Genomic DNA, 18,645 nt, shown 5'->3' on the forward strand with positions numbered 1-18,645 from the left:
AAATCAACTCCAGCATGAATGACAACTGTACAAACATACTATTTATAGTCATTTATTAGAGTAGTTCATTCATCTCATCGGCTTGCATTCATTTGCAACACAGTAAGACTGCTTTATTGCTGTGAGCAGTGATATGATAGCCAACTGGTTGATCATTAGTGTGTTTGTGCCACTGACATGAGTGTCTTGCATAATAGTGCGCAAGTGCTTCGAACAGACAATCACTGTGCAAACTCAACATTAACTTGGCAGGTGCCGGACAGAACCAGAAGTACCAGAACATTAGTCTGGCAGCAGAAAACACTGAGGTTGCTCTTGAGTCATGGAAGCTGTGAGAACAGTTGAGCAGCGTTTGTGCTCACAGAATGAAAAACAGTCCACAAATAGAGATTAAAAGTGAGGTAATTAATATAACCCCCATGGGCAGAAGACATTATCATTAATAAATTACATAGTTCAAGTTAAAAATATCTTCCTGAGAACACTCTGTTTTACATTGCATCAAGAAAATGATGTAATACTACTACTTAATTCATGATAGAGGTGGTTCTTCACCCTTTAATACGACAGTGTACACTAAATAAAGCTACATACAATGAATTTGGTCATGGTAAATGCAAGTTCTATTTTTCAAGTGTTCTTAAAACTGTTAATCATAACATGCTAATTACTGCAGGCTAATTAAAACTGGAAATGTGTCATCAACACTTGGAATGGATGAATAATAACAGTGGAGGATCACAGAGTCAGCACTGCTGAGGTAATTGTAACACAGTCACAGACATACTTAACCCTCTCAAAGGTCCGAGTAATGACACACAACAGCAAACTAATAATACATGACATTTAAAAAATAAGTGATGTCATACTCTTAAGTACACACTACAAGTAAGAGACCAACACAGAAAAAACAGAGACAAATTATAAACAATTACTTAAGGGAATAATTCCCATATTTTGGGAAATGAATTTGCTGTCTTATGGTGGTTAGGTGAGAAGATGAATATCTACACTAGTCTTGTGCGTTCATTAGAGAAACAGGTCCAGAATGTGTTTAGCCTAGCTTAGCACAAACACTCAAAGCAGGGGAAATGGGGCCAGGGGGCTTAAGAGTGTTTGCCCCAGAAACTCTGTTGGATACAAACACTGTCCCTGGGATCAGGGTGGCTCAGGGCTGGGCGGGAGGAACTGTGGATATAGTGCAGTCTTCTACTGGACCTTAGTGACAGCCTCATGAATGGACTCGGCCACGTAGTCGATGTTCTTGGTGGTCAAACCGCACATGTTGATACGACCACTGGCCATTAAGTAGATGTGTTTCTCCTTCACCATATATTCCACTTGTTTGGCTGCAATAAATAAAACAGAATCGGGTTTAATTAATCAGTATGTGTAATATTATGAACAAATGTTTAAATTCCTGCAGTAACTAGATACATCCAGGATTGGTTGCTACATCTTTATGTGTTTAGTCTAGGATGTGTATATTTGAGTCATGACATTATAGCACATTTGTAAGTTTCTGAAAACATTTTAACTTCCATGAGAAGTCAAACAATGTTTACAGACACCAGAATATTTTCCCCCCCAAGAGATACAGTTAAGTCATGAATTTTTGTGTAACTGTAGCAACTTATGGTGCTAAATATAATCATTTCTGTGTGTGTGTGTGTGTGTGGTAATTATGTCCACAGTATATGTGTGCTTTCTGTGCATGGTCTGTGCACTTACTGTTGAGGCCTGTGAAGCTGAACATGCCAATCTGCTCTGTGATGTGGTCCCAGGTCCCCGGTGTCCCCTGAGCCTGCAGCTTAGCTTTCAGCTGAGCCCTCATCAACAAGACCCTGTCAGCCATGGTCTTCACGTTTGCCTTCCTGAAGTCAAAGAAAAAGAAGAAGAGTGACTCTACATTAGAAAATACATTATTTCGATGACTGACACACTTTACATAGTGCTTTGAATGCTGACCATTCAGCAAAGAGTTCAGGTGAGTTAAGGGTGACGGCGACAATGCGAGCTCCCTGTGACGGTGGGTTGGACCAGGTCGTCCTGACAATCTTCTCCATCTGGGACAGAATTCGCTTCAGGTTGTCTGCATCACGAGCCACAACGGTCAGGTTGCCCACACGCTCATCTGATGGGACAAACACATGTCACATGTGAAACGATATTGCCGCTGTTGCTCTTTTTCCTGCAGGTGGCATAATTGACATATCTGCATCGACTGCAGGTCTAAACTGCTGCTACCATTAGGTCCAGACACTCAAGGCAGGTTTGAAACACCCTGAAGAAGGCGCAAGCCGAGACGCGTTGGTTTGTTTTTAATGACTCTAACCCACTGAAATAAAGGCCTTTTATTTTTCAAACCTACTTTGAGTGCCTGGACCTGGATTTTTTATGCCATTTTTTTGGTCATAATTCTTCCGCTCTTTTTGAATATTATTCCCCTCCATGAGCACCAGTGGTTCGAGGGACACCAGCAGCACTCCCGATACTTCTCTTTTTCGCTGATACTATTACTTTTCTTCCCCACGGATGGCACAAGTTTGCATGTGTAGAACAAACCGCTGTCTCCTGTTGAGAATCTGCAGCTTGCTGAACGTAAGTTTGTGAGTGAATTACAAGCCTGTTTTTATTTTTTCATGGTAGCACAGTTTCAACAATATGCTATATTGAGCATACAGTTAATCATGTTTTCAAATATCCAAGTAAACCAGATTCTGATTTCCTTTCACCTATTCAGCAAGAACATGTGCATCTGGTTGAAACTTGCTTTGCTAAATATATATTGTAGTTGCACTGCAATCCAAGCTCAACCATTTAAATAATTAATCGCTAGCTTGTGAGCTTTTCACTGCACTTAACAAGACTCTAAGGATGATGCTTATCCTTTACTTAATGTTCAAATGTGGCCATATAAAGCATTTTGTCACTGCGATTAGTATAAAAAATGAATTTTACTCTGGACAATTAGTCACTCTCTTGCACAGCAACTGGATATTGGCTGGTAATATTTGCCCAGCCTATTATTATTTATCGGTCTGGTACTACGATCCATGTAAGTGAGTGCGTTAGTGTACCCAGGGGTCACTCACTGTAGAGGCCAAAGTTCTTGGAGAACGACTGAGCACAGAACATCTCAAAGCCCATGGAGACAAAGTAGCGGACCGCCCAGGCATCTTTCTCCAGACTGCCTGAGGCGAATCCCTGATAAGCCGAGTCAAAGAACACAAACAGCTTCCTCCTCTGGCAAAGAACAGGATAAAAAGATCAAACAATCACCACACTGCGATAAACATTAAGTATGCAAAACATGTCCCTGTTTAAACTGACGCCTCTTTCTTGTGGTTGAAACAAAAGTACAGACATCGTGTCTCTGTGTGAATGTATGTTTACAGTACCATCATAACTTCAGCAATCTTCTTCCATTGCTCCTGTGTGGGGTCTGTGCCAGTTGGATTATGGGCACAGGCATGCAGGACAAAGATGGAGTGCTCCGGACAACTCTGGGGGAAAGAAGAAGCGGTATTGTAAATTAAGTCGTTTACAATTAACTAGAGTCTGTATCGCACACTGCTTACCTCCAAGTCACCAAGGAAACCAGCCAAATCAAGGCCCCTCTTCTGTGCATCCCAGTACTTGTATGGACGGACATCCTCAAAGCCCGCATTGGCAAATACAGCATTGTGATTTTCTGGAACAAACAGATACCAGCGTGCTTATTTTATTGTTTATATTTCCTCTGGACACACAGGTGAATACTGCTTTATTACTGCTCATATCCTAACAAAAGATAACAAAAGAATATTTCTGATAAGATGTTACAGTCACATACAGTACATGTATTAACTGAACACTCTACTGACACCCTAACTCTTTAAGACTTATCTGGAAAGGTTCCAAAGATCAAAGTCCTTAAATGAGGAGGCAATTTCTAACCAGCATGTTCATTTTAACTTTGTGTGTGTGTGTGTGTGTGTGTGTGTGTGTGTGTGTGTGTGTCTGTGTGTGTGTGTGTACCCCAGGTAGGTGCGGACACATAGACAGGCGTCTTGGTGTTGTTGGTTCCGTTGTAGAAACGTCTGAGGAACTCTGCCCCCATCTTCAGAGCACCTGTGCCACCTAGACACTGAACGGCTCCCACCTGACAATGACAGAGACAGAAAGTTATTCTAAATGTAAACAAATCAAAGCTGAAACATAGTATAGCACTACACTACTGCACCAACCCAGTTCTTCTGTTATCCGTACACACCCTGTTCTCCTGGATGGCAGGGCTGTCGTCTCCCAGTGCGATCTTGGAGGCCGATGATCTGAAATCAGGCAGGCCCAGGATGGGCAGGTACTCATGGTTCAGCCTGTCATCGTGCACAATGATCTTTTCCACCTTTTTCACCACTGGTAAAACCCATGGTTGGCCTTCATCTGTCCGGTAGGCTGATCAGGACAATTTAAGAAAACAAATATTATACAAAAGTGTTAAAAGAAAAGTGAAGGTAACTGGCTGTTGATTTTTGATATCATCAAGTATCCGTTTTAAGCCAGTAGCCACATTAGCAAAGTAGGTGGAGTTTATAAACCAATGATCATTTAAAAAATGGCCTTAGAGGCACATAGTCAGGTACATGTGTAATATTTATGATAATATCAATATTCACATCGAAATAACTATTCATGACTTTTTTTCTCATTTTAAGAAGCTGGATGCACGAGGACCTTGGTAAAATCACAGGAATGCAAAACCAACCCTCAAAGTATCACTTCAAAGATAATGTAACAGACATGTACTTTCATATGTTGTGTGTTCCTGATAAGGACTAAAGTATACAAAAGCCCTTTCACCCTCAGAGCAGAGACAATCAACTTTGCTTTCCAACTCACTACCATGCCCCAGGCTAAATATAATCCAACGTGAGTATTTCTATTTCTTCCATGGGCTTGAAAGCTACAGATCCTCTACAAAACAAATCATCAATCTCAAGTTCATGTGAAATTTAACAGATGTAGCAGTAGACATTGTGTGGCCTACATTTGCCAGCTGCTCAGTATCTGATGGCCATCTGCGGCGCTGTGTATCTTGCAGAGAGAAGGGGATTATGAGGCCTCAGTCGAGTACTAATCATGGGACTCAGGTAGCCTCGTCCTGCCACAGCAGAGCCGAGCAATCTTTCTCACACTGGTCCTTTGCAATGTAAGCAGCAAGGATTACTACTTTTAATAAGATTACCACTGAAAACTGTTGTACTGAGGACTAAAATGTACCATTTGCTTGCATATTTAAACTCCTAAGAATGGCTTGTTCTTGTAACAAGAGGGTGAAGTAATCCAATCATCTCCCTTGTCCTCAGAGTGAGAGGTTATTATGCAGAGTTGCAGCAAGTGAGAGAGAAAGACGAAACCAAAGATGACAGGGGCAGATATTGTTCCACTGGCAGTGGTACACTGTTGCATAACAATGATATATTATCAACAAAGCTGCAATCAGTAGTGTGGAATGACATGTCAGCAAATAACATGGTCAGAGAAATCGACCAGTTACTACTGTGTATGACCTCTGCAGATAGTGAGGTTCTATCATTTCTAAATATATTAAACGTCATCTTCACAATCTCCAGATTATTCAGAAAGTAAACAATAAATGAACGACTGTAACGTTACACCAAACAAGACATTTTGATACCCTGGTAGTCTATTTCCATAGTAAATAATGCTTCTGTCTATGTTACAGGTGTTACAACGAAATCTGTAACCCGTCAGATTCTGTGACGCTCACTATTGGCCATATGTTTCTGCTGCCAGTTACCGATTTTTTGACCGCATCTATATACTATGTGTTTTAAAAAATATATATGTTAACAGACATCAAAATTTATTACCCTCTCTGAATATTATGGGGTCACAATTTTGGGTTAACGGCTATCAAAATTTGTGTCCCTATCTGCATACTATGAAATCACCATATTTAGCATCTGCTATGTGACCACCATCATAATAACATGTTAATTATAAAATAGGTTAAATTCCTAATAAGGTCACATAATAGTAAGGGTCTCGGAATTCGTCGTAACACCGGCTGCAGCTAAAATCTTCAAGCTAGCTCTGGTAGCTAGCACTCAGATTGACTGGTTGCTCTGGGATACCGTTACCATGGCTAACGCGGAGTTAAATGACGTTCAGACTTCAAAACTTACCTCCCACACCGAGGTTCACCTTCTTGGGAAATTCGTCGTTATTGAAATCCTGGGTCAGCTTAAAGACAGCCACAGGAGCTGCTTGGGGAACTTCAGCAAACACCGACATAGTTGCAGCAGTTTGTAGCGACAACGAGCGACAAGCAGTTAACGGGACAGTTAACGGGAGGAAAGAGGACTTTCACCTTCAACTTGGATTTGGGGAATGTAGAGGAGGCGTGAGCGGATTTACCAATAGAAATGTAGCTGTGTGTGCCAAGCCAATCCCGGCAGTGATCCCGGTTAGGTTAAAGTTCAGGAAAACACAGGCATAGAGGGTGTTGACCAATGAATACCTCTGCAGGATAACTGACAAATGTCACAACAAATGTCTGGCGTTGATGTAAGGGGGTGGTTCATAATTGCACTGCAATACAGGATTTAGCCACAAGATGGTGCCACAACCCAGTAAAAGATTATATTAGGATCCCTTTACTAGCCACTGATCATATCCACTGGTGGTGGGATTTGCTCTGCACAGTGTTTTGTCTTCTATTTATAGATAAAAATAACTCATATAAAGGGCAAATGGCTCACAGGCAATAGCTCAGTCTCACGTTGCTTAATCCTCATCAGTGCAAGCACTGTTTCAGATGGGAGGCCATACATCCCATCATAAATGTCAATTTGAACTCTAACTGAATAGACAGCTATTACGCTCAGGCTCGACACTGAGTAAGTGCATGTAAGGCTGTGTAAATGAGTGTGTGCAGGGATCTTCATCTGTTCTGTCCTGAGGGCCTCGGCTGAGCTATGGTGTAAACACGCCGGCTCCTCTGTGCTCTCCCCGCAGCTGTCTGCAGGAGCTGAAGTGGATGATAAATGAAAGCCACTCCAAGCCTGCTCCCCTCTACCAGGAGCTTCACTTTGTTGGAAAGTTTTTCAGCCACACTAGAGGTAGGACTGTCTGTCTGGTACAAATGAAGTTGCTGGATTGTCCAACCTAGTTAATCTCAGTAATAATGGAATACATTGAGCCAGTCCCATGTTCAAATAAAGCATAACTTAGTAGAAGCCATACTGTAGTTAAAAGTTAGATTGGGATTTTACACACAAAATATATGATCCGAAAAATGTGATGCATAGTTATACATTGAACTCTGGAACCATTTATACTGTAAAATAGCTAAAATTAGCCTCACATCTACCAGCTACAGCATTAAAATGGTGCTCACATGTTTATGCTTCAGTAATAATAATAATCCTCTAATATAATATAACAATAACAAAATAATAGAATTCTCTGAACGAGGCAGGTCTGCATAGCAAGCACTTTGATACTTTAAAGAACATTTTGCTGCCGACACTTCCATACTTTTGTAAATGTAAGTAAAAGTTCTTCATAGTTATTCTCCTGTATCACTGATTGGTTTATTAATGGTTAATAAATTATTATTAATGCTTTATAGAAAAAAGTCATAATTCATAAGTCTTTGCTTGCTCTTAATGTTACTGTCGATAGAGGGGCTATTATATGGTCCAACCTAGTTTGTGTAGTTAAACTCACTGATGACGCTTAACACATTAAGCCAGTATCACTTTCTGATAAGGCATGCTTTATAGGAGTTTATAATTTGCAACTAATGGCTTTATTAATGGTTACTGAACCATTAATTAATGCTATTTTGCTCAGTAATACAGTATTTGTAAGGACACATTTGAGGTTGCAGGAAATCTGTATGGCTAAATCTGCAGTTCTACATGTTATAATGTAAAATAAGTAAATGCATGAATTAATGTGTAAGAGAACTGTCTTATAATATTAACTATTAATAAGGATAACTTTTGGGTTTAGGCTGCAAAAATATAAATCTGGCTGGTAAATCTGGAGTTGTAAATATTGACAAGTAAAACAAGTGAACTGATTTGCAGCTCTTTTCCAGAAGGTAAGTGGTCTAACAAGTCACTGTTATCTTCCTGATAAATTACAGAGCAACCTGAAAAGACAAAGCAAGTAAGGTGTTCTTCACAACCTGGCAGCCCCAAAGTTTTCTTACTTAATCATAGGTTATAAATCATCCAAAAACCATTACAATAAGTTATCAACATTAAATCATCAGTTACGCCCTATAAACCCCTCATAAATTATACTTTACTAGAAAGTGGTTCAGTTATTCCTGATAGCTATCACAGAACATTGAGTTATTCTTTTCCCCTTCTGTTTCGTCCCAGATGTTACTCACTTTCCCCATACCTGGTACCACCCCCAGTCATCTCCTCGCTTCACTTTGACAGTAGATGTTTTCATTCTTTCCGACCAGGTGAGGGTGTCTCGTATGTTAGCTATCACTGTCAGCCCTGCAATTATGGGATTTGAGCTCCCAGAACAAGGCTTGGGGGCCCAGGGCAGGGTTTGGTGTGTACGTACTAGGGAGGCCCCGGGGCCACGGTGTGGGCTGTGATGTGAAGTGTGAGTCAGAGCAAGGAGTGACAGGAGTAGCCGCTGGCAAGACAGTGCCCATAGGGAGAGTGTGTCACATCCAGATCAATGCGTTAGTCAGCCAAACATTCACAGGCAATGTCTCTGCATTTCCCTGACAGTGATATGTGGAACATTTATTTTGGCATCTACCTGTGTAATGCAAATATGACAAAAAAAGAGTAGTGCCAACAAGGTTTCTTTTATCACAGTGTTTTCATTTTGCATGCAGGTTATCACTGCTCCTGTGGTACGCTGACACTAAAACACACAAAGGCACACATTCAGGCACAAGACAGACACATTCCAGCGGCGGTATCACAGAAACACAAACAGGAGTGTGTGTGCACATATACTGCAGCACATTCCAAGGGGGACGTTGCAGCGTTGCACACATGTAGCGATGGCCTCTGTGTCTCTGGGTCAGGGAGCTGTGGTGAGTGACCACCTTTTTAGCTCCCCGCCTTGTTTGTTTTCCAAAGACAGTGTCATCAATTCTCTAACAAGGGACTAGACACAGCAACAACACGGAGCGCAGGACCTCCCTGTTGCTCCCTGTGTAGTCCAATGACTGATGGAGCATGCATGCAGTAACAGACATCAGTGCTCTGTGTGCCTGACTACATTCCAACAAGTGTGTTTGTGTGTAGGTCTGCGCAAGTTTGTGTATGTGCGCCTTTGTGTGCTCCGTTTGATATTGTGACAATCTGTGTTTTGTTTTTTTTTTTCTTACAGTAATGATCATAAGATATTGTGCATGCAAACACGCTCACATTGTGCACCCGACAAAGGACCAAGAATACCGGATCCAACTATTAATACCTCTACGATCAAAGAAAACCGTTTGATTGAACAGAAGCTGCTTGGATTAGTGTATTCAAATGAAATTCAAATTTAATTTTTCAGATAATACAATAATTACTCTGGAAAATGCAAATTCTCAGACATCCCATCGCTAACACACCCTTGGCTATCTATATTTTTGAAGTGCAAATACAGGAATCCCACACTGGCAACCACATTGTTTCCACAGTTAAACTAGTGTGTTAATACATACATACATACATACAAAGTCATACATGCTACTCACACAAAATTAAATTAACTTAGAGTAGTTTTGGGAAACATTTTAGGAAATACAGCTGTTTTCTTTTTGCCAGCAGTTAGATGAGAAGGTTGGTATCAGTCATCTCACCTAAATAATGGCAAATAATTGTAATTCCTAAAATGTTGAACTAATCCTTTAAATTTATATCGCTTGTTTCTAAATAAAAGTACAAAATTTTAATGTATTTTATGTATAAATGGATACTGTCCATATATTTGATCCAAGATTTGACTTTTGGCAAGTATTGTAATATCTATAAAGTCTGCTAATATGCTTGTCACTCACGGCTTCGCTCTGATCTGGCCTTTACCCTGCAAGGCTGAAATGGGTGGAACCTCAAACACAAGGTCTACAGTATGCTATTCTAATTGATTGATGTTGTCTTTTGGCCAGCTCAGCCTCTCCAGACCTCAGCTTTACACAAATATGCATGCTAAGAAACAAAGACAGGAAGTGGAAGACTCATGACTGAATTTTCACCCTCACTGCTCATTTTTGTCTGCATAAATAGTTAAAGCGAACTGCTATGAAGAAAAAAAGAGAGAGAGGTCACAAGAACCCTGACTGCATGTACTGGGATGTGTAATGATGTAATATTTGATCAATGCTAATAGGGATATTAACTTTTTGCACCCTGCCATCTACAGAGAGGTCAGAGTTCAGGGTCAGCTACAAACCAGGGATTCAGGAGGGCGGATGCCTGCAAACACTGGAGCTTGAACCAAAGTCCTTCAGTTGAAGGACAGTCTCCTTGTTCGTTATGATAGCATGCAGCTTGAACTTGGTAATGCGTATTAGCGGAGATAAAGCACACTGGAACAATATTGCTTGGTATTTCTAATAGTAATTATTTACAAAAATTGAACTTTATATGTAGGGAGTCAGAGCTTTGCCAAAACAAGCTGTCACTGTGATAAAGATACCACTCTGGTTGCTATAGAGACGGCAGCATTTTCTCACAAGGATGTTTACCTCATGAAGCCAGGATACATGCATGCTTTTATTTCACAGCAACATTGTCTCTCCCAGGAGAGCCATTACAGCCGTGAGCAAGCAAGAGAACATCCCTCCAGTAGCAAGCTGAACTTGATCCAACCTCTTGATATTTTTAAAATGATTTTACCCAGCACTGGCCAAGTACGACAGCATACAAGCAGCTAATGAGAGTACTAAAGGCCCACGCATCCTATTCAGTGAGAATCTGTTTTCCCTGCAGCGTCTTTATCTACATGGCCTGTGTGGCAGCGGAGAGGATAAGCATATTTAGGTTGCATGTTTCCTCCCAAACTACATTCCCAACACCGTAGATCACAGACATCACAGCCCTTACATCCCTCTTTTAGCACTTATATATACAAACACACACCTGCTGGGGCAAGGCTGTCTGAAAGAGAATTACAGCAGGCTAATTTATGAGACCCAAGCGAGGGCAAAGGGCAGGGGACCCAGACGGACCTGACCTCACTTCCTCCTCTCATGGCCCTCATGGCCCATGCTGATACACAGATCAGGGGTTTCTCAAACGCTCACAGTGTTTCAAACAAACTACCTAACTTGGATATCTTTTTCTAACCTGGTGAGCCCTGAGGAACTGCTGCACCATACAAGTTACCTATCACTTAGTGGAATATTTGGCACTTTCAGAGCCAAAGGTGAGCGGGAGAGAACAGGGTTTTGCTAAAAATCTGGCCCCAGGCTCGCCTCTGGCCTCCTCATTTCCTCCAGTGAGAAGGCGCTGTCATCCGTCACTCGGGCCCAGGCAGGGGTACAATAGCACAGTCTAGGTCCTGGCTACTGACACCATCACATGGGCTGCTGATAAGACTCACCTTCCGGGACCCAGAACATAGCCATTAGTGACAACACAACAGTTTGGTCCTTTGCCATTATTACTGATGACCATGAAATAAAAGGGGAAAAGGAAAGCACATTATGAGCCACATGAGGCATGCATACAGTCTGCGTATAATTCTGCTCTCTTCTCTATATTTTCAAGGTCTAATTTTCCCCTCATCACTTCCACATTGCAACATGCCGGAGAAAAGCTATCACACCCAATCTTGGACTCGCACACAACATGGAAAACAAATCATGCGGACACACTTAAGCTAATCTATTTTCCTAATCCTGATGCCACAATCTAGTGTTGTTATTGGCTAAGACAAATGGACAGTCATACTTCAGTTCCTCATCACACATCTAGGCTGTTATAGTAACACCTGTAAACAACCAGCTCCTTTGTAGAAAGATGTTAAGTGCTCCTCTACAAAGCTCTGTCAAGTCATAATAACAGACATCCTTTCTTTCAATACACACACATGCATGAGGCCTGTACAGTGCACCCACAGACACTGTGAGGTGTTGATGCTTTCTTTACGCAGAGTTTACCACTGCGGTAAAACCATCAGATACCACTCGCCTCTCGGGTTTACATGCAGACCACAGGGGAAAGATAATTACAGTCATTACCAGGTCATCAAACTTCCATACTGTGTTCAGGGATCTGCTGTCTTTAGAGAACATTCAAGCCTACATCCCCAAAGTGGATTGGTTTTTCTGGGTTTGCAAACCTCTGATATGAATATACACCTGCCACTCTGCACTGCAGAAGACACTGCTTCAACAGGTTTGCCTGCCAGAGATATGGAGAGAAGAGGGAGAACAAGAAGAAACTTGTTCAGCACTGCCTGGCAAGCCACCAGTTTTAAAGAACTCACCAGAGAGTGAATTAAGAGGATGATTGAAACGTGAATATGTGGATAGTATCAATATCCAACAAATTAAACTTCTTGTATTTATCTTGTTCTGTGTTCTGCAGACTATCCGTGCTGACCTCTCCGTAGGTCTGACCTTACCCAGCTTATCGAGATGATTCTGAAATTAAGATGATGTATTGGAGAGTCGCATTCATCACCGAGCAGCTCCTTGACACTCTCGGGGAGTCTGGGTTTTGTTACAGGCAGGAAACAGACTCTTCCGCTCCGTAAACACGGTTCTCTGCTTGGCCACTTTTTGGGCTGGCGGTGGCACGCGAGGACCACTGATGATGATGGTCAGTTAAGGAGTCGAGCCAGCCATATGAGCGCGCGTGCGTGTTTTGGGGTTATGGCTAATTAGGCCGTTAGTGCGTAACCGGAGTCTCTGGCCCATGACGTTTTGAATTCTCATGAATACGGCCGCTAGTGACCTTTAAAGACTGTAATAACACTTTGCAGTTAAACACATACTAATCTAAATTTCTTTATTTTCTTTTCTTCTTCTTTGTTTCTGTTTTGCCATTATATAACGTACATTGTTTGGTTGTCTCTTTGAATAATTGCACTCAATAAACAGGACAGAGTAAATATTTGGGAAATACACTGGCTCGGTGTACTGCTTTTGGGGGGCATTTATGAGTCAATACATTCCAGTAAAGTCCTTCAATAAATTCCACCTAACACGCGCAAAATCACACTCAACAGCCCCAAAAATAACCAGTGGTTGTCCTTAGAAGTAAATTCTAAGGAGGACTGTAATGTAAGATGTTTTCAGCAGTATCCCAGCAGGGCGCAAACTCAAATGACCATCCAAAATCTCCTTTTATTTTTACGGGGCTACATTTGGAAATGTTAAATCCTTGTATACACTCATGCCTATTTTCTCCGCAGACCTAATTCCTTTCTGTGCTTTTCCACTCCACTTAAATGGCCCGTTTTAAAGACATGGATCTTTAGAAGAGGGGAAGACGCTGCCCTAATCTAAACAGCGCCTTGTTGATGGTGAGCGGATGAGATTATGTCGGCGTACCTCCTTTTCTTTCCACACAGTTTAGGAGCAATGGGCCTTCGGAGCCTGGCGCCTGCACTTGGCCACTGATAGGCGACCGGTAGAGAGGTGTCCCGTTTCAGGATATTTGCCCTCTGACACTCAGGTAAAATTAAGCAGAAATTTAAGACATTTTTCTTTTGTTAAGTATCTCTTAAATATGACCAAACCTGTTGGGAATACTGTGAATCTGCAAACAAGTCGTACTTGAGCCAAACGTTAAGGGCATTTTCTGTCTAAACTAAACATAACGTATCTTTTTGAAGCAGGTGACATTATTATAATAATTGTTATTATTATTACTATTATTGCAGCAGTTTATCGAATTAAACTATTTTGTGGCGACACTCAATCTCTCAAATGATTCAAAAGACTTTTTCTGTATCCCATTAATTACCGTATATGATACAGATATTTTGCATTGAGCAAGCTGTCTTAATATTTTATCCAAGGTTGGGTTTTTTTTCGGAGATACTGGCGTAATTTCAAGGGAAAGTATCATGGCTATATTTTTTGAAATAATTAAAAAAAAAAAAAAAAAACTCTAACAACTTTCTCAAAATAAGGAGACATAAATACACGACATGGTCCTAAAATATATACTTCATGCCTCTTTTGGTTGCCAATTTTATCTCATTTCCCACAGTCGCGGCATATTATCTTATCCATGTATTGCCGAGACAGGAAACGAAGATATGCCTAATCTGAAAAACCACCGTAGTGATGATGGGAAGAGCTGTGGTGCCGTGGGACCATCCAACAGATAATAAGTGGTTTTCAAGTTTAGATAAACTCAACCAATTACTTAGATGCCCAACCATATTAAGGCTTATGCTATATAGGCTATACTTTCTTATCATATAGATTAAAAGGCACGTGTGCTATTTTCATTTTTGGTGGTGTTGTTTTCTTTTGGGAAAACAACATTTCGTGTGATCAAATCTTTATCTTTATCACATTTAACAGTCTTAGAAAAGTTGATGGTGTTGATATTATTTCATAAATTAGGTCTATAGGTCTTCCTGACACAGAGAGAGAGAGAGGGAGAGAGAGAGAGGGAGAGAGAGAGAGAGAGAGAGAGAGAGAGAGCGAGCTCTGTCAATCCCTCCCCCGCTTCAGGACGTCACTGAAAGGGAGAGGACAGCATCTTGGCTGACCCAGCTCTTTCTCTAGATAACTGAATTCAGCCAACCAAACAGGATCGACCTCTCGCTCGCTCTCTCTCTTTCTTTCTCTCTCTCTCTCTCTCTGCCCTCCAGCCGTAAACACACAGCCAAAGGAGAGGGATGTCACAGCTGAAAGAAAGCCAGTCCCTCTCGATCTGCATGAAAAACAAGCAGTGCGCGACCATTCTTCACGCTTACGCACGGGGTATTTATTTCTTTTACGCGCGCGGCGAAGACAAACTGGTCCAGTTTTGGGCCTGTTGACCATTTACTGTCTGTCACCTCGCTGTTGGTGGTAATAATGCTTCCAAGTCCGGTCATAACTTCTTCCACCACGCCTTTTTCTGTGAAGGACATTCTGAAGTTAGAGCTGCAGCAGCAATCTCAGCAACACCAGCTCCAGTTGATCTCCTGCTTCGGTCTCTCTGGTGCGCTCTCACAACCGGGACCTTTCCCAAACAAATCGTTTCGCTCCCATTCACCGCCTTCCTGCATGCTGGCCGGCAGGGACAGCCCAAGTCCCATCAGCTCCGGCCTCTCGGAGAACGAGGAGAGGATGTCGTACCTCAACGCGCTGACTGTACATGACCGACTGGCGGAGTCTGGTCTGCCGGTGGAGATGTTCAGCAACCCGGCGCAGAACCACTCTGCAGACCTCCGGCTGGAGACCGAGCAGGAGGACACCAGTGAGTACACAGTCTAATAATAAAGGTGTTCGTTCAGAAGTCAGTGAGGATGGTGATGATGGTAGCTGTATTTATTATTGATAGCTGTATAAAAAATAGCAGAGACCCAGATTATAGATGATACTCGCATTAAACACTGAAAAATCTGACAGTTTCGCGGAAATGGACGGCAAATTTTCCAAACAAACTTTAATCGACATTTCTGGAGAAAAAATATGAGAAGATACGATATAGCACGTGTTGATTCATGTATGAATTACGATAAAATTATCATTAACTGCACAGACTGTATAACATAAGAATATAGAACTATAGGTCCTCAATTCCTCAATGGTGGGATTTTTTTTTTGTTTTCTATGGATAAAATAAATACATGTATACGTTTTGGCTTCATTTTTGCTCTGGAATGATACTACCACTAAAATTTAGATTAAAATATATTTCTATATATATATATACACACACATAAGGAGTGCCACACCTTGCACATTTGATGAAATTACACCAAAGTGTAATTCCAGGCTATACATTTACCGCCAACTATTTCAATTACTGTTCATAAAGTTTGCAGGCATTTAAGTCTTGTTTACACCTGTACTGATTTATCTCCTTTTAAAAATCCGCTAAAGTCACTAAACCAAATTATATTCTAAACTACTAAAACTAAACGTATTTTTAATACTTGTCTTACAATTTCCCATATTTACCCTGAATTTAATCGTCAGAGAAATCTCAGTGTGAAGCATGTAGCCTTCTTACACTTATTGACAACTATTTCATCAAAATTTCTTCCGAATTCACTTTCAATTAAATATACTTTGTAATCACATAAACACATCTGGATGTATATACTCACATATTCAGTTATTATTTTAAAAAGCTGGCGTGATAATTTCTTATCTAGTGCACTTTCATTTTTTCTGGTAATGTTTGAAGAATGATTAAATTAAATTAAAGGTCAATACTATGAAAAAAAACATCTAAATCATATGCAGGACAATTTTCAATTTTTAAAGAACTGCCACAAAATTATTTGCTAAAGAAAAAATGTTTTCCCTCAAACTTTTAAGACGACACAGACTGAAATAAATAATCTGATGTAGATATCAGTGTTAGTAGATAAGGACATCGTAGATTGTGCGATAAATGTTGCCAAAATGGATCATGCATAATTAGCAGTTATAAATGTTTCCCTCTCGTCTCCATGCAGAGAGCTGCGGTGCGTTGCGGGCTGAGTGTGAGGACGCAGACTCGGAGAAGACCGCTAATAAACAGCAAAGGACCAGGAGGAAACCTCGCGTCCTTTTCTCCCAGGCTCAGGTGTTCGAGCTGGAGCGGCGGTTCAAGCAGCAGCGCTACTTGTCCGCCCCGGAGAGAGAGCACCTGGCCAGCTCGCTGAAACTCACCTCCACCCAGGTCAAGATCTGGTTCCAGAACAGGAGGTACAAATGCAAGAGGCAGCGGCAGGACAAGACTCTGGAGATGGCAGGCCATCACCATCACCACCACCATCCACCTCCGCCGCCCAGGAGGGTGGCTGTGCCGGTGCTGGTCCGGGACGGGAGGCCTTGTCTGACTGGATCCCAAAACTATAACACCTCTTACACAGTCGGAGCTCCAAACCCGTACAGCTACAATGGCTATCCGGCCTACAGCTACAACAACTCGGTGTATACCAACACTTACTCTTGTACTTATTCTAGTCTACCTGCTCTGCCGCCCAGTAACACCACTGCAAATGCGTTGATGAACATGAATTTGGGGAATCTTGGAGCACAGACGCAAAGCCAGGCTCACCAAGGACCAGTGGTCACACCCTGTCAAGGAACTCTGCAGGGCATCCGGGCATGGTAGCGCAGTTTTTACGCACAATCACAGCTAGAGGAGACCTCTCTGGGATAGCTGAATGGACTCAAGTCAACTAATGCAATGAAAGCACATTTTAAAACTCTAAAGAAAATACATGGCTTCCAGGCGGGCCTTCAAGGAAACTCTAACCCGCTACAGTTGACTGAGATACAAACCATATACAGATTTTTTTTTTTTTCCTCTCTGAGCCTCAATGTTTATAAAACGTATTAAAACCGCTGTTGGATATTTGATTGTTGGACTGAATGTTTCCGATAAGACTGTGCGTAATTTGGCATATTGAGGATCAAAAAGTAATGTATTAACATTTCCATAAAAACACACACATGCTTTTATCAATAGCCTACAGAATTAGAGTAATTATTGATCCAAGTGGACCCATTCAATCGCCTTCCTCATGCAGTTTTATAAAGTATTATGTTGTTTTTCATTTTTTAACATGCAGACTGACTTGTGTTTGGCCAGTAGCCTTTTCTATGAAACAAAGTGCGTGACATGGAGTGGTATATTACCTGATTAAAACGGACGCTTGTTTACCAGGACTGTTTTTTATGCGCATAATGAAATGACGATGATAATTAACATTATACAACAAACATAATGGCACAATTTTTTTTTTATGTTGTCCTTTGGTGTGTATGTGTGTGCGTGTATGTGATTGTGTTTGTGTGTGTGCGCGTGTGCCAGATTTTTTCATTCACTTTTATTAATAACAGGCTTATTAAGATATATAAAATATATATAAATAAAACATATAGAGAAAAAAAAGCACAGAATATAAATATGTGATGATGCATTTCTTTATGCCAATGCGACGTTCCCGATGCGTTATTACGTTTTAACATTTAGATTATATGAATATGGATTTGGAAATTCAAATAAATAAATAAATATTGCCTTGGGTTTATTTTTCAAGCATACGTAGCTTTAGGTCGTTTCTAAAGCCAGGCAAACGTTTTCTTTTCCTGTGAGAAAGCTTGTCGCAGACCTTGGTCTGAGACAAGAACCAGAAACAGTGAGAATGTAGAGGCGAGCTAATGTCCGGTCAGGATTCAGAGATGGACATTAACCAGACAGCCGCATCCTCAAGACCCACAGAGCACATACACTCACAAAGCTTTGGATAATAAATATGGTTGGATTTATTTTATCTTTGTTAATGCCTGACGCTGAAATATATCGTTCTCCAGTTAAAACAAGATAAGCTACTTATATAATACTAATATTAATCATCACCATGTGTTTGGCAAGAATTGACAATAAATCTAGAATAATTACTCTTTTTTTTCATTCACACACACACGCCATTAATTAGTAACAGTGTTAAACAAACACCATCACCTCCCAGGCATGGTCGAATACG

The 18,645-nt window shown here is 41.1% G+C and overlaps 2 protein-coding genes across 2 annotated transcripts; one reads left to right on the top strand and one right to left on the bottom strand.

The window, feature by feature from the left end:
• Window positions 1-38: 38 nt before the first annotated feature.
• On the bottom strand, window positions 39-6,417 carry got1 (glutamic-oxaloacetic transaminase 1, soluble). The gene is made up of 9 exons (XM_067610087.1): window positions 6,192-6,417; window positions 4,256-4,437; window positions 4,021-4,144; window positions 3,582-3,694; window positions 3,402-3,506; window positions 3,096-3,246; window positions 1,969-2,134; window positions 1,732-1,874; window positions 39-1,349 (listed from the first exon to the last, which is right to left on the bottom strand). The coding sequence occupies exons 1-9, from the start codon at window positions 6,298-6,300 to the stop codon at window positions 1,210-1,212; spliced, it is 1,233 nt and encodes a 410-aa protein (XP_067466188.1). The 5' UTR covers window positions 6,301-6,417; the 3' UTR covers window positions 39-1,209.
• Window positions 6,418-6,560: 143 nt separating this feature from the next.
• On the top strand, window positions 6,561-18,178 carry nkx2.3 (NK2 homeobox 3). The gene is made up of 3 exons (XM_067610088.1): window positions 6,561-7,127; window positions 8,403-15,413; window positions 16,624-18,178. The coding sequence occupies exons 2-3, from the start codon at window positions 15,029-15,031 to the stop codon at window positions 17,265-17,267; spliced, it is 1,029 nt and encodes a 342-aa protein (XP_067466189.1). The 5' UTR covers window positions 6,561-7,127; window positions 8,403-15,028; the 3' UTR covers window positions 17,268-18,178.
• Window positions 18,179-18,645: the final 467 nt, after the last annotated feature.

The sequence above is a fragment of the Thunnus thynnus genome, chromosome 14 (genome assembly GCF_963924715.1).
Source record: "Thunnus thynnus chromosome 14, fThuThy2.1, whole genome shotgun sequence".
Classification (NCBI taxonomy): domain Eukaryota; kingdom Metazoa; phylum Chordata; class Actinopteri; order Scombriformes; family Scombridae; genus Thunnus; species Thunnus thynnus.

Bases quoted from the DNA above. Each gene is read 5' to 3' on its own strand.
- got1 (XM_067610087.1), bottom strand. From the start codon at position 6,300: ATGTCGGTGTTTGCTGAAGTTCCCCAAGCAGCTCCTGTGGCTGTCTTT. The intron at 4,145-4,255 runs GTGTGTACGGAT...TGTCATTGTCAG, and splicing joins CTGCCATCCAGGAGAACAGG to GTGGGAGCCGTTCAGTGTCT. The intron at 2,135-3,095 runs GTGAGTGACCCC...TTGTCCCATCAG, and splicing joins CAAGAACTTTGGCCTCTACA to ATGAGCGTGTGGGCAACCTG.
- nkx2.3 (XM_067610088.1), top strand. From the start codon at position 15,029: ATGCTTCCAAGTCCGGTCATAACTTCTTCCACCACGCCTTTTTCTGTG. The intron at 15,414-16,623 runs GTGAGTACACAG...GTCTCCATGCAG, and splicing joins GACCGAGCAGGAGGACACCA to AGAGCTGCGGTGCGTTGCGG.